Raw genomic sequence first — 27,486 nt, 5'->3', positions numbered from 1 at the left:
TTTGTTCTTCTTTTTCAAGATTACTTTGGCAAATTATTTGGTGCCTTTCCTGGTTCCAAACAAATCTTAAGATTATTTGTTTTAGTCATGTGAAAAATATTGTTGGTACTTTGTTAAATCTGTAGGTTGCTTTGAATAGTGTGGACATTTTAACAATATTAATTCTTCCAATCTATGAGCATAGAATATCTTTCCCTTTGTTTGTATTGTCTTCAGTTCTTTCATCAGTGTTTTATAGTTTTCAGAGCATAGGTCTTTCACTTCCTTGGTTAAATTTATTCCTAAGTATTTTGTTTTTGGTGCAATTGTAAATGGGACTGTGTTCTTAATTTTTTTTTCTGCTACTTCATTATTAGTGTATAGCAATGCAACAGATTTCTGTATATTGATTTTTGTATCCTGTGACCTAACTGATTGCATTTATCAGTTCTAGTAGTTTTTTGGTGGAGGCTTTAGGGTTTTCTAAATACAATATTATGTCATCTATAGATAGTGAAAGTTTTATTTCTTCCTTACCAGTTGGATGCCTTTTCTTTCTTTTTGTTGTCTAATTGCTGAGGCTAGGACTTCCAGTACTGTATTGAATGAAAGTGGTAAGAGTAGACATCCTGATCTTATTCCTAAACTTATGGGAAAAGCTGTTTTTTACTGTTGAGTATAATATTAACTATGGGTTTTTCATATATGGCCTTCAGTATGTTGAGGTATATTCCCTTTAAACCTGCTTTGATGTGGGTTTTGATCATGATTGGATATTATACTTTTGTCAATTGCTTTTTCTGCATCTATGTTTTTATCCTTTCTCCTATTGATGTGATGTATCATGTTGATTGATTTGTGACTATTGAACCACCCTTGCAGCTTAGAAATAAATCCTACTTGATTGTGGTGATTTTTTTTTCAATGAATGTTTGGATTTCACATCTCTGTTCATCATTGATATTGGCTTGTAGTTCTCCTTTTTGTAGTGTCTTTATCTGAATTTGGTATCAGGGTAATGGTGGCCTCATAGAATGAATCTTAAACCTTTCCTTCCTCTTCTACTTTTTGGGATAGTTTTAGAAGAATAAGTATGAACTCTTCTTTAAATATTTAGTAGTATTCACCTGTAAAGCCATCTGCTCCTGGACTTCTGTTAGTTGGGAGTTTTTTTGATTGATTCAATTTCATTGCTGGTGATCAGTCAAATTTTCTCTTTCTGATTCAGTTTTGGGAGGTTGTACACTTCTAGGAATTTACCCATTTCATCTAGCTTGTTCAGTTTGTTGGCACGTAATTTTTCATAATATTCTCTTATAAGTAAGATTATATATGTTATATATATGATTTAAAATACATATAAATGTATTTTAAAAATATATTTTTTAAAGTTAAATATCAGCTAAACCTTTATTCCCTACATATCGCCAGTAAACCAGGCTACCTTCCTCCTAAAGGTGTTGTCTTGGGTAGGTCTTCTGTTTGTTACCAATTAGATACCCTCTTGATGGATTTAGTTTATGGCTCCAGTCTATCAAGATCTTGTTCCAGTTCAACATATGTGCTGTGTCGTAAGACCTTATGTTGTCTGCAGAGTGCGTAAGTGTGGCTTTTGCACCCTAAAGTTTGTCAAATAAAAAAAACTAGTGGGGGGGTGGCTCAGTGGGTTAAAGCCTCTGCCTTCGCTCTGGTCATGATTCCAGGGTCCTGGGATCGACCCCCACATCAGGCTCTCTGCTCAGCAGGGAGCCTGCTTCCTCCTCTCTCTCTGCCTACCTCTCTGCCTACTTGTGATCTCTGTCTATCAAATAAATAAATAAAATATTTTAAAAAAAAAACAACAACTAGTAGGTATGCTGGGGCCAATGCTAAAGATGGAGTTATTTAAAACATGCCACGGCTGGGGCGCCTGGGTGGCTCAGTGGGTTAAGCCTCTGCCTTAGGCTCGGGTCATGATCTCAGGGTCCTGGGATCGAACCCCACATCGGGCTTTCTGTTTAGCGGCGAGCCTGCTTCTCTCTCTCTCTCTGCCTCTCTGCCTACTTGTGATCTTTGTCAAGTAAATAAATAAAATCTTAAAAACAAAAACAAAACAAAACAAAATCAGCCACGACTGATGCTAATCCGCTAATCAGCACTTTTAGATGTGGTCATTTAACTAGTCACAAATGCACCCAGTTCTGACACCCAGTTCCATCTTGTGCTAGGCCTCGTCGAATCCCTTACTGAAAACATGGATAGTATTTCCTCAAGCTTCACTCCTTGACTTTGTTGTTTTTGAGAAGAAAAATGAAGCTGGTCTTCGTGAGTCAGCCCAGGCTGGTTTCTGGGCTTCAGCACGTCCCCTGAGGACCTACTGTGTGTACAAAGAGAATTTTATGGGTTACAAAGATTAAATAAGGGGCGTGTATGAATATTGATTCCCTTTGGCAGCAGAAACAAAGAATCTGGGTAGCAGAAGCAGAGAAGGGGGTCTGACCTGCTTGAAGTTAAAAGAATTCACCAATGTTTATAATTGAGGGTCATGGATGTTCTATTTTAATTTTAATATTTAATCTATCAACCGGTTGGCAAGTACACTTCACGACTTGATGTTGTGACATTATTTTAGGCATTTTTGAGGACCTAATATTCCTTTTAATGCAAACATCAGTTCAATTTGATGGCATTCTTTCAATCATGGATCACATATGAAGCCCAGATGAAACTTGGAAAAAGCTGGCAGAATTCACAGGCCCCAGAACCCTGGGGTATAATTTCCACTAACCAGTGAATAACCCACCAAGGTATGAATTATGTGTTTGGGATTACAGCTTCAACTACCAGGGGCAGCAGGGCATGATGGAGAAAACTTCTGCTCAGAACTCAGCTCTGCTTCTTATGGTGAATTGTTAAACATTGGATAAGAGCAGAGGGTGTCAGTCCTGGAAGCATCCAGAGAGCCTGGGGTACGCAAAGGTACAAGCCTGAAAACTGCTGAGTGCTCAAGGGGGAGTGGTTCTTAATAACTGGAAGACGAGGTCCTACGAACCAAGAAGGACTCTGGCTGAGGAGAGAGGATGCCACCATCTCCTGCCAGCCCCACTGTTCCAGATACCTACCAAGTTGGGGCCAGGGTGGGGTGACCCCAGTCTTATCTGAGCACATGTCAGCCCCCACATCTTGGGTTTTTTTTTTTTTTTTTTTTAAAGATTTTTTTTTTTTTTTTTTTATTTGACAGAGAGAGAAATCACAAGTAGGCGGAGAGTCAGGCAGAGAGAGAGAGAGAAGCAGGCTCCCGCTGAGCAAAGAGCCCGATGCGGGGCTCGATCCCAGGACACTGAGATCATGACCTGAGCCGAAGGCAGCGGCCCAATCCACTGAGCCACCCAGGCGCCCCACATCTTGGGTTTTTACCCTACACCTGTCTTCAGGGAGATGATGCAGATCTTGCAGATGCTCCTTTATCTGTTAGGATGTCCCAAACTGCTGTGGTTCACTTGTTTGCTCCTCTACACCCCCTTTCTGAGCATCCTGGCTGGGGCAATAAAGTGGATTTCTTTGTGAGAAACTAGCTGGAAGCTCTGGGGCAATCATGCCATCCTGTGCCTTCATTTTCAGGCATTTGCAATTGCCGTTCCATCCACTGAGAACTCTGCATCCCCCATGTGCACATGTGTACCCACACGGCCCCTTCCTCACCTCCTTCGGTCCTGGGTTCATAGGGCAGCTTTGCCATGAGGTCTGCCCTAATTCCTAGTCCCCCATTCCTGCCTTTTTCTTATCCACGGCATTCACCAGTAGCAGGCCAATTGTGTATCTCACTTTCTTTATTAGCTTATTGCCTCTCTACCCTCCCTTCTATGTTACCCCCCACGAAGTTTCTCAGCACTGGCTCTATGCGAACGAGGCGCAGTGGTAGGCACTTGGGAGCCAAAAACCAACTGGGTGTGGACCCCACTGACAACACCTCATAGTCTGGCAAAGACATGCCCCAGCAGAGGGGGCTCCGGGCCTGGGTTTGCGTGATACAGGATGGGCCAATGAACGCCTGTACTTGTGTAGAGGGAGGGATGGCTGAGGCCCAGCTGCATTAGGGTGCAGGCGAATGTGTTTCTGTTCTGTGGCTCTTGTCCCTCTGTTCTGCTCTGAAGTGTGTTGTGCTTGACAAGGCCCCTGAATGAGAGGCCTGGGGGGTCCCAGGGACCCTGGGCAGATCAGTTCCCTATGCCAGCCTCCCCTGTCTCCTCTTTAAAAAGAAGAAAATTATGTCTCCTAATGCAGTCCAGGTTATTTTAACAGGAATGTCTTTAGGGGACTGCTGAGCCCCTCCTCCTTCGGAGTGGGGCCGGATGAGAGAAAGGCTCATTAGGAGGCTCCTCTGTGACAGATCTGATGAAGCGCTCTCCCCTCAGCTGCCTGCCCCCAGACACGGTTCCCATTTTTATTGCTCGTGGCCCAGAAGCACAGTGGAGCCCGAAGACTAAAGAAGCCGTCTGCTAGGGACCCCCCACTGTCCTCACCTGACAAAAGCTCCTTTCACTGCTCACACTGCCCCTGAGCTTTCTTTGTGTTCCCCATACTGGTCTAAAATGCGTAGGCTGGACAGCCATGCTCTGCAGAGCTGGCGTCTGACGGAGAAGAGCAGAGGAACAGGTCAGAGGCCCCTCTTTTCCCCATGCTGGCGTCCTAGAGGGTGACCTCATCTCCTTTCGACCTCCCCGGCTCAGAGGTTGGTTGAGGGGCGGATACCATGTGACTTGGCCCTGCAGTCTGTAATGGCCACATGCCTTGTGTCTTACAGAAATTTAAAGAATATGTGAACGGCAGTAACCTCATCACTAAGCTACAGGCCAAGCATGACTTACTCAAGCAGACCCTGGGTGAAGGTGAGTTGGTTGGGTGGTGGAGGCCTGTGAGGAGGGGTGCCTGTGTTGTTGTGGCTCCTTGAGCTGTTGCAGCTTGAGACCTGGGGCACTTGGTAGAGTGAGGCCTCGTAGCAGAGCCATCAGGCAGACTGGGGCAGGCTAGTACAGATGTCAAAAGGGGTCTAGTCTGGCTGCAGAGAACATGGGACCACCAGAAGTAGTAGTTTAAGTTCCGGGGAAAGGTCCGAGGCAAAGTGATAAAAGGGGTCCCCAGTAGGAAGGGAGTGGGAATCCAGGAGCACAGAGGTCTGCATTGATGCTTATTAGCAGATGCTGTTTTCCAGGGATACTAGTGGAGTGCCTGGCCAGGAGGCTAGGTCTAAAAAAGAAGAATCCATATATGGAAGGCAATGTTTGGTCCTTGAGGGATGTGGAGAGTAGGTTTAAGACTACCCAAAGGCTTTCAGTGCCAGTTGGAGTAAAATCCCAGTGATCTCATGGTACGTGAGGCCTCACATCATTTGACCTCTGCCTGTTGCCCTGAGCTCACTTATTGTTCTCTACTCCCTTACATGCTCCAACCCCACTAAGCTCCTTTCTGCCCTTCAAAACTCATCAAACTTATTCTCCCTCAGGGCCTTTGCATCTGCTGTTCTCTCTACCTGGAATGCCCTTACCCCAGATCTCAGTATGACTGGTTCCTTATCCTGCAGATGTCACTTCCTTACTGAGACTCTCTTTGACCCAACCTCAAGAAAGCACCACCTCTGTCCCAGCACACTCCATTTGCTTTTCTTCATCTTACTCATCACCATCCTATTTGTTATTTATTCATTTGCTCATTATCTTTGGTCACACCTCCACCACAACAGTATCGTATCTTCAATCAGAGTAGGGACTTCCTTGTTTATTTTGTCCTGCCCTTTGTTTCTAGTGCCAAGAATAGTACCTGGCTCACAGTAGACACTCAGTTAATAGTCACTAAATGAATGTTGAATCGAAAGGTCATGAGGACATGAACTAGGCCCCAAGGTCAGAGATGGTTTGCAGCAAATCCTGGAAGCCCTGGAAACTGGTGTGAGGCTAAGCTCTGAGAAGGAGGCACTGATCTGGGGTTTCTGGAGTTGCTAGGTGCTGCTTGGAGCCCCGCATCCAGATCTATTCTTGTATTCTTTTGGCAAGGACAATTGGCTGAAGAAAAACAAAAAAGCATGGGGTTCAGGAAATAGGAGACCAACATGAGAGAGATGATGGGAACTTCCAAGGTGATGATGCCAGTAGGTCCCAAGATGACAGCTTAAAGCAGGCATAGAGGTCATCAAAGTTTTTCAGGGAAGGAGGAGTGTGGCAGATGAGAATCAGAATGGGGCATGGGGCTAACGTTCGCTGGGCACTAGGGGATTGCCACCCACAATGTGTCCTTGCCCCCCACAGGATCACTCTCATCTCCATAGGGGTGCACAGTCTGGTGGCTGTAACCTAGCCACCTAAGTCTTCCCTGATGCTGTCCAATTGGTACCAGTCAGGTGGATAGCTGGAATCTGCAGATGCTTGGCATTTGTGAGCCCCATGCTTTCGAAGAAACAGTGAGAAATTAAATCATTTCCCAGCCCCAAGGCTCTTTTAATTTAGTGAGGAGACAATTCACAAATTCATAAAGAAATCAAAAGCGGTAATATTAAGTCATACAGAAACACTGGTTGAATTGCCGTGTGAACAGTGCAGACTCTAAGGGTCTGAGCCAGGAGAGGAAAGGATCATCATGAGCCCAGAAGAGCCAGAAAGGCTTCAAGAAAGATGAACAACTACAGTTTGGGGGAATAACCAGGATTTTGAAACAAGTATCAATAGAATTTTTTCAGTCAATTTTATTGACATGTAAATTACATATAATAAAATCTACTCATTTTGCATAGAAGTCAGTTTTGACAAATATATACACCCAGATCAGGATATAGAACATTTCCATCACCCCAAAAGCTCCTCTGTATCCCTCTGCAGTTAATTTTCCCTCCTCTACCCCAAGCAACCACTCATCTGACTTTTATCAGCAAAGATGAGTTTTGTGACTTCTAGCTTCTGGGGAACTTCGGGGAGTGATGGAAGTCTGTATCCTGATTTGGGTGCTGGTTGGACATGGGTATATATGTTTGTCAAAACTCATGGACTGGGGGGAAGAGTGGGGAGGAGTGCGTTGCAATGAGCTTTTTCTTCATTTCCCTGACATCCCTCTCCATTTTGCCCATTTTGACACTTGGACATTTCCACATTGGGCCAGGTGAGTGGGGCTGCAGAGGAGTACGGCAGTGAAGGGTGCACTAAAGTAATAAGAATGGAAGGAAAGGGAAGAGCCAGAAAGTCCTAGAGAGGAGCTCGGATGGGTTCGGGGCAGCTCCCACAACTAGCATTGAAGAGGAGGATTGCTTTTATGGCCCCCGGAGCCTGTTTCTCAGAGCCACGCACCAAAAGGCAGGTCCGTATGAGCTACTTGTACTTTGAAAATCAAGTCCCCTGGATTTAGAAAACCAGATGTTCTTTTTTTAAAAAATAGATCCCAGGATGCCTGGGGTGGCTTAGTTGGTTAAGTGTCAGCCTTAGGCTCAGGTCACGATCCCAGGGTCTTGGGATGGAGCCCCATGTTGGGCTCCCTGCTCAGTGGGGAGCCTGCTTTTCCCTCTACCTCTCCACCCTGCATGTGCTATCCCCCCTTGGATAAAGAAATAAAATCTTAAAAAAAAAAAAAAAAAAAGATAAGATCCCAGATGAGAAAGTGCTCCTCTCCAGCTTACTCTTGTGTGCTATCTGATAAAACCTTTTCTTCCTGCCCTTGCCTGAATGGCTTGAATGAAATAATAATAAAAATTAGCTCAGGTTGGCATAACTCTTGACCAACTTGGTCTTCCAAGTTTCTTTAGTCTTCACCTACACCTTGTTCTGAGTTTTAGACTGAATAGCTATGAAAAACTGCAGGAAAATACAGCTTCTGAATATAAGGGCTGCTAAGAAAGAGCCATCAAGAAGAATCTCCAGAGTCCTGTTCTCTAGTAACCCAGCTGTGGAAAAGCCCATTGTGCTTCTTTTGAAAACTGGCATGGACCTTGTTAGACTGGTCAGTTCCAGAGAGGTTTTGGGTTTTTTTTTAAAAAATAGACTTTATTTTAGGGGTGCTTACATGGCTCATTTGGTTGAGCATCTGACTCTTGATTTCAGTTTAGGACATGATCTCGGCGTCGTGAGATCAAGCCCCATATCAGGATCCCACTTGGTGTGGAGTCCACTTGGGATTCTGTCTCTCCCTGGCCCTCTGCTCCTCCCCCCACACACTCTCTCTATCTCTCACTCTTCTGTAAATAAATAAATAAAACAAATAAATAAAATCTTTAAAAATAAATAAATGAAATAATATAGATTTTGTTTCAGAATAGTGTTAGATTTACGGAAAGGTTGCAAGATGGTACCATTAGTTCCCATAGACTCCACATCCAGTATTTCCTGTTACTGACATCAGTGAATATGGTGTATTTGTCACAAGTAATGAACACTGATATATTGTTTTTTCTGAAGTTAATAAATTACCAAATTACTGAAAAGAACTGCAGCTGAGACCAAATCTCGAGTCACATTTGTATCCCCACTACCTGATACAGGAAGATGTGGATTCTTAGGGTGAAAGGGGAAAATGCACACGGACTTAGATGGGTCAAGTCCTTGCCCACTGGACAACAAGCATGAAAAAATTGCGCAGGCCAAAGCGACCTCAGAATCTCAGCTCCTTCATTCTTCTGAGGGTCAGTGGATGATTCACCACGACCTGGATATACAGACTCTTCCATCCAGTAGAAAACTCATCCAAGAGTAGGTTGGGGTGGGGTTATACCAGCATCAGTGGCCTTTTTACGTCCTCAGAGGGCTATTTTGTATTGGGAGGGACACTGAAAATTTTGGAAACAGGTGAGAAATATGGGGCAAGCAGAATATTTTGATTGAGAAGATGCAAGTTGTTTTTTTTTTTTTTTTGGTGTTTTTTTGTTTGTTTGTTTTTTTAATGAAGTGTCTGGTGTAATCCATTCCTTTCAAGCACTCTTCTGACAGGATAGCTCAAAGAAGCCACAAGTTAGAGGAAACACAAGCACTCACTTGGAAGCAAATTTTGTTAACATGATCGATCCCAGACACACAAGTCAAAGGCTTCTACGTGTCTTGCAAATGGGCATTCCTTCTTGTAAATGTCACTGGCACATCTTGGGAACAAGAACACACCCCTATATGCCCTTGGCTGTGACTGTGCTATTTTATTGGCCAGAGGATTCTTAGTTTATCATCATGTCTGAGTCTTAGCTCTCTGACCTTTTTACTGCTCCAGGTAGTCTGTAAGCTCTAGGGTTTATACCCTAGATACCGGTGGCTTTTCAGTTCACTGTAGTGCCTCAAGAAGAAATAGTGTGTTATCTATAAAAGGGATGGGACATAACTGTTTCGGACCAAGATTTAGTAGCACATTATGGAACCAGTGTCTGCCAGGTCCAGACAGTCTGACCTTCTGTAAATGACTGAGCCACTAACTATAACATATACTTTTAAAGTTCCCAACAGGTCTCAGAAGGTAAAAGGTAAAAAATTTTTGATTTCTGAGTTAACACACACACACAAAATATATATATATACATATATATACACACTATTTTACAAATTTTTATGTTGCTAGATATCGAATGATATTTTTCATGTATTAAGTTAAACACAATATGTTATTAAAATTAATCTCAGCTATTTCTCTTCACTTTTTATAACATGGCTGCTAGAAATTGTGGCTTCCATTACATTTCTATTGGGCAGCCCTGGCCTAGATGTTCTCTGCTGCATCATAACTGGAATGAAGTACTGAGTCGTGCTGTGTGGGTGAACCTCAAAAGCATACGCTAAATGAAATAAGCCAAATGCAAAAGACTGTGCATTACATGATTCCATTTTTATAAAGTGTCTAGAATAAGCAAATCCATAGACACAGAGAATAGATGAACAGTTGCCCTAGGCTGGAGATGGGAAGGGGGAGTCACTGTGAATTGGCACAAGGGCTCTTTTTCGTGTGAAGGAAATATTCTAAAATTGAATGGTTGTGACGGTTTACTAAATAATTGAATCATACATTTCAAGTGGGTGAATTTTATGCTTTGTAAATTATGCTTTAACAAAGCTGTTAAAAATAGAAAAGAAAGGGGCTCCTGGGTGGCTCAGTGGGTTAAGCCTCTGCCTTTGGCTCAGGTCATGATCTCAGGGTCCTGGGATCAAGCCCCGCATTGGGCTTTCTGCTCGTTGGGGAGCCTGCTTCCCCCTCTCTCTCTGCTTGCCTCTGATCTCTGTCTGTCAAATAAATAAATAAAATCTTAAAAAAAAAATAGAAAAGAAAGGCAGTGGCAAGGAGTCTGGAATTCCAAGGAAATGGAAGATCTGGAGATAAGTTTAGGGAGTCTTTGGTAAGCACTTCTGGGCCGTGATCGTACAGTGGTTAGTACTCTGCGTTGTGGTAAGCACTTCTGTCATGGTTAGACAGATCTCAGAAAGAGATCTGGGTACATCTTCTGGGAGCATCCCATCATTTGGAGGTCAGAGGCTGGGCAGATGAGGTGACAGCAAGAGAAACTGAGAAACAGCCTGTAGGGCCGGAGGGACCCTTGGGAAGTGTGGAGTCATGAAAATCAAGGAGAAAGCGTTGTAAGAAGAAGGGAGTGATTCACTGAGTTGTTGATGCTGAGAAGTCAGATAAAAGCAGCGAAGACGGTGGATTCGTCCACACAGAGCCGGCAGTCCCTATGGATGGTGAGGTCAGAAGCCAACCTCTGTGGGGTTGAGCGTGGGAAGCAAGAGTCCTTCCTAGACAGGTCCTTCTGCAAGCTTTGCTGTAAAGGAAAGAAATGGGAATGGAGTTAGAGGCAGAAAGGGGGCCCAGGGGAGGTTTCGAAGCTAGATTATACATATCCAGAACATGTTTATATGCAGATGGAAATGATCCAGAAGAAAGGACATTGGTCATGTTTGGGGTGGTGGGGGGCACTTGCAGGAAAAGCATCTGAGATGGGCAGAGGGGGCTGGGACCCTGAGTATGAGGTCTGGGCTTGACAGAATCAGGATGCTTCTCCAGGATACTGGAGAGGAGAGGAGGTAGAGAGTGAATGGGCAGGCACAGGTGGGTGGGTGAGTCTTACGGAAGCATATCAAGACCTGTCTTACTGATTTTCTTCTCTAGTGAAGGAAGCAAGAAGGTCTTCAGTTGAGAGTGAAGACGGAGGGGACAGGGTAAGGGTGTGGCTGGGTTAAGGAACAACAAGAGGTATCTTATATCTGTTGCTCTTTAGGGCCAAATATATGACAGGTGCTCAACCAACTTTTTTTTTTTTTTTAAGATTTTATTTATTCATGTGAGAGAGAGAACAAGCAGAGGGGTAGCAGAAAAGGGAGAAGCAGACTTCCTGCTGAGCAGGGAGCCTGCTGAGAGACTCAGTCCCAGGACCCTAGGGACATGACCTGAGCCAAAGGTAGATGCTTAACCAGCTGAGCCATCCAGCCACCTCATCAACCAACCTTTGTTGATAAAAAGTGCCTGAGTTCTTACGTTTTAGCATGCACAGAAGGGATCGCCTGGGGTGCTTGTTAAAATGCAGATTCCTGTCTGAGCCCAGAGATTCTGATCCAGAAGGCCCATGGGAAAGTCCCCAAATCTGCAGTTTTAATAAGGCCCTCCAGAAGATTCTGATGCAAGTGGTCAGCAGGCTGCAGTATGAAAATCACTGAAAAAAAACAAAACAAAAAACAAAAACCACGTGAGCAATACACAATGAAATTTATGTGAACATAACCTTACAGCTAGGAGGCCCTGGGGATTTAATAAGACTCAGTTCTTTCCAGCAGACCATTACTTAGGCAAAATTTTGTTTCCCATTTCCCAAATAATTAAGTTCTTTTTAGAAAGAGATGAATGTTTTCGGGTTAAAAAAAAAACAAAAACAATTAAACATCAGTGTATACTTTTCTTTCCAGGAGAGAGAGCAGAATGTGGCACAACCAGGTAAGACTGGGGGATCTTGTTTTTTGGCACCTGCTGCCTGAAATGGAGATCGGGAGGGGCTGGGAAGTGCAGGAGCCGTGGGAAGGCGGGAAGGTGGGAAAGCAGATACTGCTGAGAGCTTGGAGAAGCTGGGCTGTTTTTAGAGCAGGATAGCTCTTCACCAGTGTCTTGAGGGGATGGTGTGGCTGTGCTGAGAGAGGCTGGCTGTTCTGCTTGTCCTAGCATCATGCTGGTGAAGCCATGCCCCCTTCAGGCCTGTAATGGGGAAGGTGCCTTCCCCAAGCTGCTGTGGAAAAGTGGGGTGTGTTCTGTTGGCGCTCTCCATCTGGTGGGACAGTAATATATATTGCATAGTGGCTGAGGACAACCAGTAGAGGCCAGAAGCTGTGGGATAACTGTTGACCTGTCTCCCCATCTGTTCTTTGGCTGCTGAGCAAACTGCCTTCCCCAGGCAGAAGGTCCAGCCTGGGGTCCCCATTTGCCAGGTCTTTGGGTTTGGCACGTATGGCACACGTCTGGGCGTATGCATGCGCATAGCCACGCAAGCGCGTACAGATGCCCCTACCGCCCGCACTCTGGCTTCACACCTCCTGGGCACTTGGATGGACTGATGGGGGAGTCCCTTGCTGAGACAGTAACAAATGGGCAACTTCTGCTTTCTCTCCAGCTTGCTCAACATTACCTTTTGCGCTTTTCCCTGAGCAGACCAGAGCCAGTGAGCACTTTCCACTCATCAGGTGGTAGCTGAAGGGTTGACCTTCAGCGAGTGGACCTTTCATCTACTTTCAGAGTGTTGCGATCTCTAAGCAACACTTTTGATGACCAGGTTGTTCCTTAGAACCCATCTCTTTCCTTTCAAATTCCCAGCAAATAGTTACCCCACTGCCCAACACTAATCGAGCCAGTGGCCCAAAATCCTGGAAAGCTGTTCTACTTGGCAAAAGGGAAGATAAACCCTCAACTCCCTCCTGTCCATCTGGAAGAGAGTTGGCTAGGAAGAGGCTTGGAAAGCTCTGAGGTTTTCACTTTGCTGGGATCAGGATGAGGAGAGAGAGGGCTTCCCAGAAGTTTAGCTGTGCAGCTGTTCCTCTGGGCCCCAGAAGTCTGGGAATATCAGAGTGATTCATAATGCCAGGCGAGGACCTTCCAGCAAAGGGTCAGCAGATGTGTAGGGTCCCTTTCTAAATACTTTCCAGGAACAAACTCATTTATTTATTTATATTCTCTGGCAAGAAGATGTTGTCATAGTCCCCAAACAACAGAAGCCACATTTTACACCAAAGTCTGCAAATAGGAAAACAGATGGGGGACAAATTGAGCCATCCCTCACTTCTTCCTAATTCCTAGAACTCATGCAGAGGAAGATGGTTCCAGCAGATTGCAGGAGAGAACTGTAATCAAACCCTTGGCCAGGTCCCAGGGTCTAACTCAGAGAAAAGTTGAGGGGTTTTTTTGTTTTGTTTTTTCACTTTTAAATAAAGCCATCTGAGATGTAGTCTTCCACACCCTCTTTGACCTAGGGCCTGGGAAATGCAAGCTGTGACTGCAGACCTCCCACTTAGACATACTGCACTAAACTGCAAACCCAGCCATCTGTACTCTGGCCTTTGGCCAAGGTCAGAGGCAACTTTGTTAGCAAACTAAAAGCTTCCCCTTTCTTCCAAAACTCATTTAAAATTTGTGCGTAATGCGCTGCCAACTTGAAGTGGTTTTTAATTTAATCCTAAAGGCCCTGGGTGAGATGTTTCTATGCTATGGCTCTCCGTATCTTCCATGGTTTCCTGCCCAAGGTTAGTGTCATTTTGGATGATCCTTTGAGCAGGTCTCCTCAGCCAAGTTGCTGCTGGCCTTGCGTAGATCAATTTTTGCACATGGGCTGCAACACGGTACATTTTTTTCTCACTTTTCAGAACCTGATCTTAGAATAATGCTAGTTTGTAACCCTGTAACATGGTGGTCTGGATGCAATAATGCACTTGAAAAGTGCATGATAGATGGGGCAGCAAATGCAAACATAAGGTTTGATTGTGATTTTTTCTAGCTATAGACTGGCTTCCTTAACCTAGGTTGGCTCGTCCCTGTGGTTGGGATTAGCGATGAAAACACATGAGATTTCTTGTCTAAACAGATGGAACCTTATGCATACCCATGCACGGCTTCCAAGGGCCTGGCTGCCTCTGAACTATAATATCGCCACCATTTTGGATATCGACACCCACATCTATGGGGTTATCTAGGGAACATTTTAGTCACCATTCTTTTGGTCACAGCATAATTTTGAGGCCAATTCTTATGTTGCCAATGTATGTAAATTTTCATCTTGGTTGAAAGGCAGAAAGGGGACATTGGTCTCTGGTTTCTCTCTCTTCCTCTCCGTGGCTTTCTCTATTCCTGTTTTCCCTGCCTTTCTCTTTCTTTCCTTTTTGCTCTGCAACTGAGCAGCAGAAGAGATGGAAGGCTTAGGCTGCCCCACTTTCCTTGGCTGAGCTGCCCCCCTGCTCCCCACTTTGTGCCCCACCCAGCACTTCAGTAAGTCAAAATCAATTGGATGTCATGCGAAGTTGGGATAGCTACGTTTCCTTGTCAGAGATTTCTGGTCAGTACCCAGAACATCACACAAAGAAAGAAATCCCAGTGTGATTTGAGCAGTTCTTTGCTTTCTGGATTGGGTGGGAGAAATGGGAAAAGTATCCTTTCCCCCCCTTCATTCCATTTTATAAACAGATGGAACCTGTTGGAGAAAGTCTTAAAGTCTTATGGAGGAAAAAAACTCCATAAGACTTACTTTAAGAAAACCCTCCGGCTGGGTGTCCAGCCCCTGCGTTAAGAATCTCTACTTTTGCTGGCCATGGGAGTTTAATAGATAATTTAAAGCAACTGCTAGATAAAAATGAACTTCCCAATTTCACACTCACACCAGAATCTTGAAGAGGAAGAGCTGAACTCAATTCTTAGCTTCAATCACATTTTATTTGTGAGACGCTTGGAAAGTTTCTTCATCTCTCACGGGCTAATTTTCTTTAAGTTTCAAGTGGATTTAATCAGTCTTGCCTACCTCACAGGGTTGTTGTGAGGGTGTCCTACAGTGTGAGATGAGGAAACCATCTGAGAATGTTCACAAATAGAAACCCCGAACACTAGGGAAACAAGGTGGCGCAGTTGCTATCCTCGAGTTATTCCTAATCCCAAGATTGAAGCCTGTGGCCTCAAGTCACAGTTTTTTAACTCTCTCTTTTGGCATTTGGAAACTCAAAAGCAGATCCACTGTAAGAAGTACCACCCCACGTACCCACATCCTCAAAAAATTGGTAACTGATGAAAAAGAAATGACATGGACTTAGCTAACCAAATTGACATAGATCCAAAATGGGCTCAAAATAGTCTTGCCTGTTGTTTCTTTTTAAAATTTTGGTCTGTGCTGTTGTTTTGGTTCCAATGTTTGGGTGGCATGATACTTGGATTCAGCTGTGTCTTTGCCCATGCATGTCCTGGAGCTAGCAGCATTTGCTCAGTACTCAAACATGTAGGAGAAGCTCAGGAGGTTTCCCTAGATGGCTGGGCCGCTGAAGAGGACAGGCACGATAAGGCCACTGAGCAGAGGGGCAGCATGAATCTCTTTTACCTCGATTGGCTCCACAATCCATAAGATTTCTTGCCCATTCACAGAAATCAACCAAGACTTGGGGGACCAGGTCTTTGCTTGTCATGTGTGGACATTACCTGTGCCAAGCTGGGTCCCAATTGTTGCTCCCCAAATTGTGAACCAAGGCATTTGAAAATGAACTGCCTCTCTCAGTTAGGGGCCCTCCTCCTAACCTCAGAAAGATCTTTGCCCTGGAAGGCTGGTGGCATTGAGTCAGGCCCACTTGGGTGGCGAAAGATGAGCAAATAAGCCAACACGGGTATATGCATGGTGAGCAACTCTGGAAACTGGTCTGGTGTTTGTGGCTGTTTCACTGTTTCTGGTGAACTGTGGTATGGTTTCCCCTCCCTGGAGCCAAGAGTGGAGCACAGGGAATGGAGATCCAAAAGTAAAGCAAGACACTTTCAACCTGACCCAACAGGTCCTCTGCTGGCAAGGGTTAATGGGATGGAATGAGCCCTTGGCTGGAAATGAACAAGTGCCCTAAGGCTCTGTGACTGGCCTTAGTTTGGGTCTGGCTCTGCCAGTTTCCCTCTTGAGGTCTCGGTTTCTGCCTCTGTAAAATGGAGCTTTCTGAACAGGGTGGAGCTAACGTTAAGTGTGATAATGGATTTGAAAGTGCTTTAGTCAAAAGTGTACTTGACTAAAGCACAGGATATAATCATTACCCTGGGTTACCCTGGGACCCCCAAAAAAGCTGTAGCCTCCCTCCAGGCATCAGTTTCTCCATCTCTAAAATGAGAGTAATAATTGCCTGGCTCTTAGATCAATGCAATAAAGATTAGTCAAGTGCATTTGAAATGCCAAGAGGCATTAGAAAGATCAGTGCCCTGGTACATTGGGAGTTGAGACTTGGTGATGAATTTAAGCCAAATTAATGAAAATTAACCCTTCCAATCATCATTGAAAGTCTCTTGCTTTCTCAGGCTACAGATTACATCTCTCTCCCCTGGTTCCTCCTCCATCTGGTCAGCTTTGCGGGATGACAGCCTCTGATTGGAGTTACAATGGTTTCCTGGCTACATACTATTTCTCCCCTGTGATCTAGAATACATTTGTGTTACATGAGCGTTGCTCCTGCCTAACATTGTGGGTAAATTAAGATCCCCTTAAACATCCAAAGGCCTTCAGATGGAGCATTGGACACCAATATGCTGGGGTTCAAGGGTTTCCATTTGCATTTTGTGTTCTCCTCCAGTCACGGGTTTTAAGAGCGTCTTTCCCAGTTGTATGTTTGCAATCGTTGCTTTCTTGTTTTCTTTTGTTCCGTTTTCCCTAGGCCCCCCTGTCTTCCCCCTAAACCACAGAAAATGAGGAGACCTAGGCCTCTCTCAGTGTGTAGCCATAAACTATTTAACGGCTGTATGGAAGCGTTTATTAAGGTACTTGCTGGGGAGCTACGGAGTCCGCGAATGCACCCAATGTAATGGCAGCCTTTCTCCACCTCCTCCCTTTGGCTCACAGCCCTGCCCTGACCAACCAGAACTTTCACTCATGCCCTGGGCCTGGCCCTGGGGCAAGCTAGTTCCTAAAGCAGCTTACTCTTATCTTTAATAAGGGCTTCCAAGCGGAGCTGCTTTTGTCTCTGACCAGTTGATTCTAAGTGCTTTCCCTGGTTAAGATCCCGATGAAGCCCATGAAGTCCAAGCAAGGTTGAAATGCCAGCACCACTGTAGCCCCTGCCAGCCATGCTCTCCTGCTTCAGGAACTGCGGTCCTAGCAAGCCCCAGGGACAGTTCGAGAAACCACCTTACCTTGCTTCGCATCCACGCCTCCCAAGAGGTGGTTAGTTGGAAGAAACACAAAGAAAATCCCTGTGGTTAACTGTGTTTTTATACAGGTAATTTTTTTTTTTTTTTTTTTTTTGGTTGAGAATATACAGAGAAAGGAAACACATAAAATTTTTGAGAGAAAACTCTCCAACCTTGTTTTGCTTCTTGAGGTAATCCCTTTAGAATTCCAGATGCATCCCGTACATCCTAAATTAAAAATGAAAATGTCTGAGCCCAGTGAGTTTGTCTTTTTCTTGCCTCGTAGAGGCAAAGGGCACAGGATCAAGGCATCCCAGAGAGAACGAGTGACTCAAGGCAACTGAAGCTGGCAAGAGAGTTGAAAAGGGCAGCAGGTGGGGGAGATGCTTGAGGAACATGAGCTAGGGGGAGCAGGGGAAAGGACCCCTGCCAGTTATTTGAGAACCCTCCATTATCCAGTGAAGAGACTTTCTGCAGAAAAGAAGACTGGTGTCAGTCAGGAGAAATGTTAATGTTCTCGGATTTTGCTGGTAATTTTGGAGCCATGGAGGCTGCCCCTGCTCAGGTACTCCGTCCTCCATCTTGACATGTGTTCACAGGACTCCCAGGATGGAGTTCAGCGGGGGGAGGAAGGGGGTGTGCGCAGCAGGCAGACGTGGAACTGGGTAGGCAGAGCCAGCAGCCTGGGTCCCACAGCTGTCTCTGCCTGTGGGCTGAGTTCTAGGGAAGGGACAGTAGGGAAAGGGGACAGAGGAACAGTAGGGCACCAATGGGGACTGTCTAGGAAGAGCAAGGGCTGCTTCAGGCTATCTCAGAGGAAAGAGACATGGAAGATCCCCAAAAGAAGGTTGCTGCTGGGTCTATTAGGAAAGAGGTACTGTTTGGAGGGAAGCCCGAGTGAGCAGTTTGCCATCTAATAAGTCATGGGAAAATGGGTCAAGAGACCTTTCTTTATCTTCCCTCCTGTCTCCACCAAGACTTCATCTCATTCACCCTTGCCCTTGGAAAAGCTGCTCTCCATAGCCAGGATGGGACTGAAGGACACATAAGCTATTCTCTGTGCCCTCAGGGAGTGTATGGTGTCTCCCAGGAAGTTTTCAGCATGGAAAGCTGAAAGATTAGGTGATTCAGGAAGAGCCATCTGTAAATGACCCATGGAATCCGGTGCTGCGAGAGCTCAGAGCATGAAGAGCCATGACCCCTAGAGTGCACGAGGCTTCCAGCGGGTGGGTAGGGACAAAGTGGAGAGGAGCAGGGTGGGAATCCCTGAAAGAAGGACCACAATGAATGAAAGCTCTGAGATAGGCATGCCTACCCGAGTTTGCTCAGCTCTTTGAAAATGGATGACCAGTCCGGGCACTTGGAAGGAACTGACTCTTATCCAACAGGACACAAGAATTAGGTCTTCTGTTTAATGTAATAGTCTTTTAATAGAGAGCTGCTACATAAAATGTGTGACTGTCAGACCATCTGACTCCATCCCTCGTGATAAATACATCAGAACTTCAGCCACATGTTTGCCTCTTGGAGGAGGTAGTCACCTTGGGAAGCCACATTCTTACTCTAACTACATCATCTTTGGTGCCATTGTTCAGTTTTCTTTGGAGCCTGTAGCAGGGCCTTGGTCGGTGGTGCCAAAATTTCATATTAGAATGGACAGTCTGGCCATTGGAAGGAAAAGTGTTATTCAATTCTGCTTTGCAACGCCACTGAAGGCACAGAATGGCAAGAGGCATGGGCTAGAGTAGGGCTGGGTGTCTGGCTCTGAAAAGCCACTTAGCGTGGGTCATGTGGTGGAATAAGTCCTCGAGGGACTAGTTCAAAGAATAAACACACTCATGTGACTAAAAAAAATGTATATTTGTTTAACACGATTGCATTTTTTCATAGTCACACTATGCATTTACCACATACGGTCAGGCAGGTAGCAAACGCTTCCATGTGCCGGCTCTGGGGGCGGGGGGTGGTGCAGAGACAGACTCGCAGGCATCAGGGGCTTACCCTCAAGGACGATTAGCTTTCAGAGAATGAAAAGGCAGTTTTAATATATTCAGCCCTTCAACCTTTGTGAATGGAATTTAATTTTCTCTTATGATTCATGTGCTCTCTGGGAGAAAACTGCACCAACGAAGAATGCCCGGCTTTGAAGTGCCAAACCTGTGAGACGTTTTTCAGTAAAAGGACATTGCTGGAACTTTGTGATGATGAGGGTATCGTGGGACAAGGCAGCATCCCCAAGTTAAGAATGACTAATACATCGATAGATTTTTGGGATCATTGGAATTGGCCCTTTACAAAATCCTTCATTTTTTTTCTCCCTCTCAGACAGAAGGAAACCCAATTTTATAAATTTTGAGGCCCATTTAAAATTTATTATCAATTTTGGGAGGGAGACTCCCCACCTTCTTTCTATTGATTACCTACCTCATAACTGTATGACAAGATCAAATGAGCTAATCTGTGCATGTTTCCAGAGCACTCCTGGCCCAGAGTAAGCACTATGGAAATGCTGGTCATCACTGTGGTCACAAGCTTTTAGGACATTGCTCATAGAGTCCCACCTGACAGGCTGTTTGCTCAGTTCTAGGAATCAGGTAGGTTTAGCCAACATTCAGTTCCACTTATGGAGATGCTGGGGACTGGACAGGTGACACCGGCCAAAAGGTGTGCCACCTCCGCATTCTCAGGTCATCCTCTCAAGGAGCCCAAATGAAATAAAGCTCACACCCCAGAGCCTGGCCTGCTGCACATACGGAAGAAAGAATCCATGGAGCTCGCCTGAAAATGGGTGGCTTTGTGACAGTAAAGGCTCCAGTTCTACCTACAAGACCATAAAAGCATTTTGACCCCCTCCTGCCGTCCCCCCCACCCAGGCTTTTCACTGCTTTGGGGTTCCCTGAGGTATTCTCAGTGCCACTGTGAGGGTCAGGGAGTAAGAAGGAGAGCAAAGCCAATGAGCACCCAGGAAAGCTACCTGGGGCATTTGGTCAGAAACCATGGAAGCTGTTTGAAGTTGGAATCAGGTGGAATCCTGTCAGGTTGTAGCCAGAGGACACCTCATAAACACAATCTTGGTGAAATTCACTTGGTGAAATGAGGTTTCCTGAATTGACTTGCAGGGCCAGTGTTACAGTAGATGCCTGAAGGTGTGTGTCCCTCCTTCTTGTGGGCAGCTGGGCTAACCTTAGGTGTCTTAGGTGGGCCCTTGCCCATTGGTGAGTGAACAGCCCCTGTGTTGAGGAGAAGCTAAAGGTGGGACGAGGAAGAGGCTCCGTACACACCATCCCTGTGCTTGCCAACGACTGATAGAGGCCCCTTTGCCACCCGGTGTCCAAGGCAGGCACCCGGCAGGCTGGCTGGGGGCAGGGCGCAGAGCCCTGAGGTGCAGGGGCAGCCCTCCCCACCGGCAGGCTGGTTGGCCGTCACCCCAGGACCGTTGCTGGCTGCCATTGCATTTCCGCGTTCACGGACTCTGAAGGATCTGCTTACTCTAACTGATCTTACTCCTGCGTAATCTTTTCTTTTTCTCCTGCTCTGCTGCCTGTTTATTTTTTGTTATCAGAGGAAGAAGAAATGCTCGAACCAGGAACCAGGTATTTACTAGAAAGGTCCGTTAGCCCCGTTCAACTGGATGGAACCTGTCTTTAGTACTGACTTCTAGAGCAGGGCCCACCTTGCGTATAGCCACAGGGTCCATTTTATCCTCTCCCTGACTGTTGTTAACTAAGGAGAGGCTTCACAGGTGGGGTGTGGAGGAGCCACAAAGGCATCGAAATTCGTGGGGTTTTTCTGTCTCTTACATGAACATATTACAAGTGCCTTGTTTCCTCACCTGAGGAGATTAGTAATTTAATTTGGCCCCTTTTACAGAAAGTTTAAAAAAATTTTTGTGCTCTTCAAGTGATTTGGAATAATAGAGCGATCAACCAATTATGGAATCCGAGTGAAAACTACCCGTTGCCCAGCTCTTTGTGGTTGTGGGCCCGTCTAGGAAGATGCAATTGAAAATATATTCATACCCCCTGCCCTGCGTAAGTTTAGAGCTGTGTCTTATTCAGCCTTTTTGACTAAGGTTGGCCACTCAGTGGTCAGTGGCTGACGTTAGCTGTTTCTAGAACTTCTCCTTATAACACCTTTATTGTTGAAAAAAGTATCCATCTGGATGTTTAGGTTGTAACCTCAGGAGTAGACCTGACCTTCCTTTCTCAGAGCTCAAAAGGACCCTTGGGGGCCATCCTTGCTTCCCTTAGTGCGTTCTTCTTATTTCAAGCATCAGGTACCACAGTGCTAGAAGGAGGTCTCAATCCTGCCTTTTTATCCTTGAGCACTGGGAGCATAGGGTTGAGTGGGACAACGTGGAGGGGAAGGCGAAGCACTCTTCAAGAGCGAACTCCAGCCCTCTCCGAGCAATGGGTTCCCTCCCCTTCCCAGATGTGCCTGCCAAGCCTTCTGAGCCCTGATTTCTTCCCAGCTAAGTCAGAAGACAGAGCATTTCTTTCCAATTATCATAGCTATGCCTTTTTCTGCACCTAACTGAAGACCTTCTGTTTTAACTGTTTGTGGAGACTTGAGGATTAGCAGCTCTTTGCTTATTTTCCAACTAATCCGATGGTACTAATATTTTGGCTTGAGTTCATAATCTGTGTTTGCAGTGTCTTTTTCCCTGTGGTGGCTGCCGAGCCCAGTACAACTCACGACTGTTTCTCTTCAGGACTCAGGACAAGCTATCCCGCTTGTAGTCGAGAGCTGCATTCGGTACATCAATTTATACGGTAAGCGCAGTCCCGGGGTGTATTCTCTGCTCTCTCCAGAGCAGGTGCAGGGCTGTCCTCATAGGAAATGTCTCAGAGGATTTCCCATTACTGCCCTGCTTCCTAGAGAGAAAGCGCTTCTTAGCACAGGTGCTGTGCTGAGTGCCTTTTTGAGCCTTGTGTGTCTGGGGACAAAGGTGTCTGTGAGAAGACCGAGGAACTAGGAAAACGAAGGATCAAGGAGGGCATGGGTAGGAGAACCGTTTCAGTTCCTTCATGCCTCCCACCCCACCTCAGGGGTCTGTGTTTTGAGCACTGAAGGTAGCTGGGCAGTGAATGGTCAGTTAACTGGCTCTAGTCAGTTCCAGAAAGGAATTAGAATGTCTGGGATGTGCTAACCATGGTGTCGCCAGCGCTGCCCTTGGGCTTCCATCTATTCATTCATTTGCTCCTCTAAAAATTGATTTTCAGAGTTCAGAGCAAGCACTGTTCTGACAGTGGGTATATAGGCATGAATAAGACAGGTAAGGTGCTGGCCCTAAGTAGCTTACATTACCAATTAGAAGGGCAAGGAAATAAGCAGATAAAGAAATCATATAATTTCAGGTAGTGATAATGCCAAGGAACTAATGAAAAGGGGATAGAGAATGGCTAAAGGGTGGCAGGGCTGTGTTTGGCTAAGATGGTAAGTAGAGACGTCTCTGAGGGGCTAATATTTGAGTAGAAGCAGCCAGCTGTGCCTGGCAGGTATAAAGGTCTAATATGAGAAGGAAGACAAGTGTGACTGAATGGGAATATGTTGGGGGTGGTGGGATATAAGACACAGGAGGTAGAGATTCAAGATTGGTTAGGAAAGACAGAAACATGTTTTTATTGAGCACGTACTATGTACAAACCAAACTTGGACTAAAGCCTGCCATTTAGAAGTAAACACTTTCCTAAATTTTAATGTGAAGGGTTGTTTTATATAGAAAAACTAAATGTGAGGGTGAAGATCACAGTCACCCCACGAATTCCCATTCAAGATGAGAGAGGCCCTTTAATTCCTTCAATTCTATAGGTTACTGTTCAGCCCCATAGATTCCGATCCGCATTGTTACTTTATATCAGCTGTTGGGGTGGCCCCCTTGTTATGGCCTTGCAGAAGCACATAAGAAAAAGATTCCTTTTCTTTGATAATTTAATGTCCCCCAAGCTCCTTGGTCCCAGGCCAGCATGCACTCTAGACTCCAGCTTTTCCTGGAAGGAAGAAGATGTCTGAATAGGCAGAGGGTGGGAATGGTCAAGTGAATGATATTGGTCATTCTTGTTCAGAATCTCTGTGGCTATTACATTGAAATGGCATTTGTAAACTCAGGCCAAGCTCCTTGGTGCCAGTGTCCCTGGCGTACTTGATAAGCAAAGTGCACCTCAGCTAGACTGGAAGTTGTTATTCACTGGTCCAGTGTTGATATCAACCTCTTATGGCCTTTTCCTTCAAACCCCAACAAGAGATTACAGACACATGAAGCAGGATGGTGCAGAGTATTTTGGCCAGATGAAGTTAATTGCAAAGGCTACTTTTGGGCTTCTCTCAGGAGATCTTTACTGGGAAAGACCCTTGTGAAGAGTGGTAGGAGAAAGAGACAAGCAATGGGGAGAATCATGTGTGCCCAGCAGTCTGATGTGCTCAAGGCATCATGGCATTTTCTGTTTGTTTGTTTCTTTTAGGACTCCAACAACAAGGGATCTTCCGAGTTCCAGGATCTCAGGTTGAAGTCAATGACATAAAAAATTCCTTTGAGAGAGGTAGGTGCAGAGTCACCATCTCAAGCTTGTGTCTAGAGGAAGCCAGGACGGGTGTTGATGTGTGTCTCAGAGCCAGCAATGTGCTGGGGCTGGCTCGTATCGATATCTCTTTCTGGCTGCATTCGGTGCTTTCCCCTTGGTAGCTTGAAACCAGCCAAGGCAGGAGTATTTACACTGCAGAAATTGGCAAATGCCAAAGATCTTTCGTCTTTTTCCGTCTAAAGAGTTGGCTGTGAAACATTTACCAGCACAACTCTCTCTAGCAACTGTACAGTAGTTGCTGGGAAAGAGGGAAAACATGTGAAATTATGTGAATCAAAAAGGCTGCTGCTTTTAAAAGAAAAGATGGAAGAATACAGATAATACTGAGTGACTTTTAGAATATCTTAACTTTTTTTTAATGTAAAATCTTGGCCAAAAAAAAAAAAAAAATTGAGGACCCCAATCTGAACCCATTTTCCTGTAATATATCATGTCCCAATTTACAAAGCATGTTCTTACCCCTCCTTCTACATAATCTTCCTAATAGTTTTGGAAGGTATTTGGTTTGTCCCTGTTGGCTGTGCTCCGAGCAGGCCTCTCCCCTAGTTCTAGCCCTGGAAGTCTCCCTACTTATTATCCAGCTTCCTCTGGAGAGGGTGCCTCCTGAGCAAACTCATCCCTTCACTGTTCCCCACAGTTCTATCTGTGGCCTGGAGTGGAGGAAGCACTCTGTGAGCCTCAGGCAGTCAGTGCCATGGCCCCCAGCACAGACCTCTGTGGCCCTTGGCACTCTGGCTTTGAACCTTTGAGAGAGGTAGGTGCAGAGTTCGGGTTCGGAACGCAGGATTTGACTGGATGTGGTGCTTGATGGCCTCCTAATGTCCTGTGGAGCTTCTGTTTTAGAGTCTGCTCCAGGATCTTGCTGAAGGAGCAAGAGGAGCTGAGGGATCTTGGGCGCTGAGAACCAGGGAGCCCCAGAATTCCCCTGCTACAAGCTCCTCCTTATGAGTTTATTGCCATCCCAACAAGCATGCATTCACTGGGCCCTTACTGTGCCAGAGCCTAGAAATACACCAGGAGCAAAAGATAGTCATGACTAGTAGGGAGCCAGTTTAAGCAGAAAATGGAGTAAGTACTAGGTGGTATGGGAACCCCTAGCCCAGCTTGGTTGGGGTGGGGAGGAGTAGTAAACCCAGAGGAGTCTTCTTGAATGGAAAAGGAAATGCCCAAGCTGAGGCTTAAGGAGTAAGAACCAGAAAAAGTAGGGAACGGTCATTCCAGGCTAAGGAAATAGCATATGCAAAGGCCTGGAAGCAAGAGGCATCTCCCATCAGCTTCCCTGATGGAAGTATTAGTCATTATCCTCTGAGCTTCTCTTGACAACACTGGACAGCACAAACAAAGTTTTGTTTCTTCATTTCTCCCAACTCCGTAGCACCCCTGCTGCCCTGTGTTCATTGTAAATTAACAGAACCGGGTCTGGAATCTTTGTTGGTTCCATCTTCTTGGTCTCATTGCATTACAGAATTCCTTAAATCTCATGGGTAAATTCACTGCACAGGGCCTCCAGCCTGGCAATTGCCCCTGCCTCGAATTTCCCTATTTCCCTAGGTTCTGTGAGTAACTTTCTGATACCAGGCAGCCTGGCACTAATCCTGCCCCAAGAGCACCGCTTTCTTTTCTTCTTGAATGTGATTTTCTGAGATCATTGCCTTCTGTCCCTTGCTTGGGTGCCTGCTCCAAATAGGCCTTGGATCACTTTGGGCAGAGCCCCGCTGCGCAGAGCCCCACTGGGTAGAGATCACCTGACCCAAGTCTCAGCAGCAAAAATGTTTTCTGCTTTTTCCTTGTCTCAAGTATGCAAATTGGCTCACCCCCTCCCTCTCTCCCTCATTCCAGAATGAATCTCATGTTTGCAGCAGCCATATCTTTCTGCTCTGCCTGAACCTGTGGTGAACTGTGGCTTATTCTAAAAACAAACAAAAACAAACAAACCGCTCCTGGTATGTCTTTTTTAGAAAAATCCATTCCTGGCTTCTGTGGGCTCGCTGCTGCCCAGATTTCCCGGTTACTTTTTCTGCTTCTTGAAGTTCACCAACCAAGTGCCCTGGGTTTGGCTCCTTACTCAGCTAACCCTCAGGGTCACCTCCCACCTCACCTGAAACTGGTAGCTTCCCACACCCCTGCTGCATTTATTTCTCCGCCCTGGGCAACCAGGTGACCGAGGCTAGGGATGCTCAGTATTTCTCTCCTCACCCACTCTTCCATCCCACACACTCTAACTTGTGACTAAATTTTCTTTTTAAACCAGTGCATTGTGCATTTTTCCTTTCTTCCTTTTATTTGTTAAAAGGTAAGTCCCTCAGTCCTTGCAGGGTGCCTACCCTGTCCCATTTGTTCAAGGAGATTTGGGTCTTTCTATTCCTTGGCCCCTTCCTTCTCTCTTGGGTGAACTTCTTGCCTACATTTCTTTCTTTCTTTCTTTCTTTCTTTCTTTCTTTTTTAAGATTTTATTTATTTATTTGAAAGACAGAGATCACAAGTAGGCAGAGAGAGAGGAGGAAGCAGGCTGTCTTCCGAACAGAGAGCCCAATGCGGGGCTTGATCCCAGGACCCTGGGATCATGACCTGAGGACCTGAGCGGAAGGCAGAGGCTTTAACCCACTGAGCCACCCAGGCACCCCTTGCCTACATTTCTTGTATGAGGCTGTTGAAAGGAGCACAGATCCGTTTTCTTTAAGGTTCTGAAAAATTACAACATGTAGGAAATTCATTCTTGACTTATTATCCCTAAACCCACTTTCTTTTTCTTCTGACATGAGCCAGCCAGGGTTTTAGTTGAGGCGGAAATGATAATGATATGATTTTTTTGCTGTCAGTAAGCCTTAAGCTCATCATGCAAGTTTTGAGCTCTTTCTGCAGTCTGGCAAAACAAAGGCAAAACCCCACAGGAGGATAGGAAATCAGTAGCCCTGCCATGGAGAGAGCCATGCTTTGCTGTTGTCTCTCAGGCCAGTTTTCCTGGGAAAACTCTTTTTTTTCCTCCCCACAGACCTATCCGCTGTCCCCTTTGTATGCAACAATGAGAGAGCTGCCAGGAGGCTTTCCTTATGTGGAAGGTGACTGGAAGGGGAGTTAATGGCCTCTCACCTGTGCAGATCAAGATAGGGTTTGGATCTGAGGCTGAAGTCATGGCATGTGGGGTCTCACACATTCTCGTCCTGGCCCTTCAGAAATCTAAATCCTGTCCCAGGGAGAGGAGTGTAAAAGGGAGACGCCGGGAGGAGCTGTCCTGTTGAGGAGCCAAAGATGGGGCTTAGGAGAACCTGTGGCCACAGAACTAACTGTCCTTGTATGAGAGGCCACCTGTGAACTTCCTGCCATGTACCCCATCTGGTGGCAGGTTTCCTGAGAGCCTGTGAGCATACACTGTGTTCACACTCTGCACCGACAGCCCTGCTGTCAAGTCTCCCGCAGTGCCCGGTGACCTGGCTAAGAGGGCACTGCAGGCAGGGCTGCTGGGTAACAATCCCTCCTCCCCCAGGAAGGTAGCAGCCCAGTGTGAATACAGCTTTCTCTCAGACTTGCCTAGAGTTTAGCTTTCTCCTGGAGAAAGCCACCATTCCCACAAACTGTCCTCCTCATCCTGAGGTCTGGAATTCTGGTTGTTTCTGGAACCAAA

At 45.7% G+C, this 27,486-nt stretch overlaps 1 protein-coding gene across 6 annotated transcripts in view; it reads left to right on the top strand.

Annotated features, from left to right (window-relative positions):
- Positions 1–27,486, top strand: part of SRGAP3 (SLIT-ROBO Rho GTPase activating protein 3) — a 251,163-nt gene that overhangs the window by 189,330 nt on the left and 34,347 nt on the right. For 2 of the 6 annotated variants that reach the window (XM_059390212.1, XM_059390217.1), the window contains exons 10-15: positions 4,763–4,847; positions 11,862–11,889; positions 14,332–14,418; positions 20,846–20,891; positions 21,995–22,055; positions 23,745–23,822. In XM_059390212.1, the coding sequence (XP_059246195.1) occupies positions 4,763–4,847; positions 11,862–11,889; positions 14,332–14,418; positions 20,846–20,891; positions 21,995–22,055; positions 23,745–23,822 (385 nt within the window). Of the gene's footprint in view, positions 1–4,762; positions 4,848–11,861; positions 11,890–14,331; positions 14,419–16,811; positions 16,915–20,845; positions 20,892–21,994; positions 22,056–23,744; positions 23,823–27,486 lie in introns of all 6 variants that reach the window. The other 4 variants (XM_059390213.1, XM_059390216.1, XM_059390215.1 and 1 more) reach the window with 4 other exon arrangements.

This window comes from Mustela nigripes, chromosome 2, assembly GCF_022355385.1.
Source record: "Mustela nigripes isolate SB6536 chromosome 2, MUSNIG.SB6536, whole genome shotgun sequence".
NCBI lineage: Eukaryota > Metazoa > Chordata > Mammalia > Carnivora > Mustelidae > Mustela > Mustela nigripes.
This window is presented reverse-complemented; position numbering and strand designations above follow the sequence as displayed.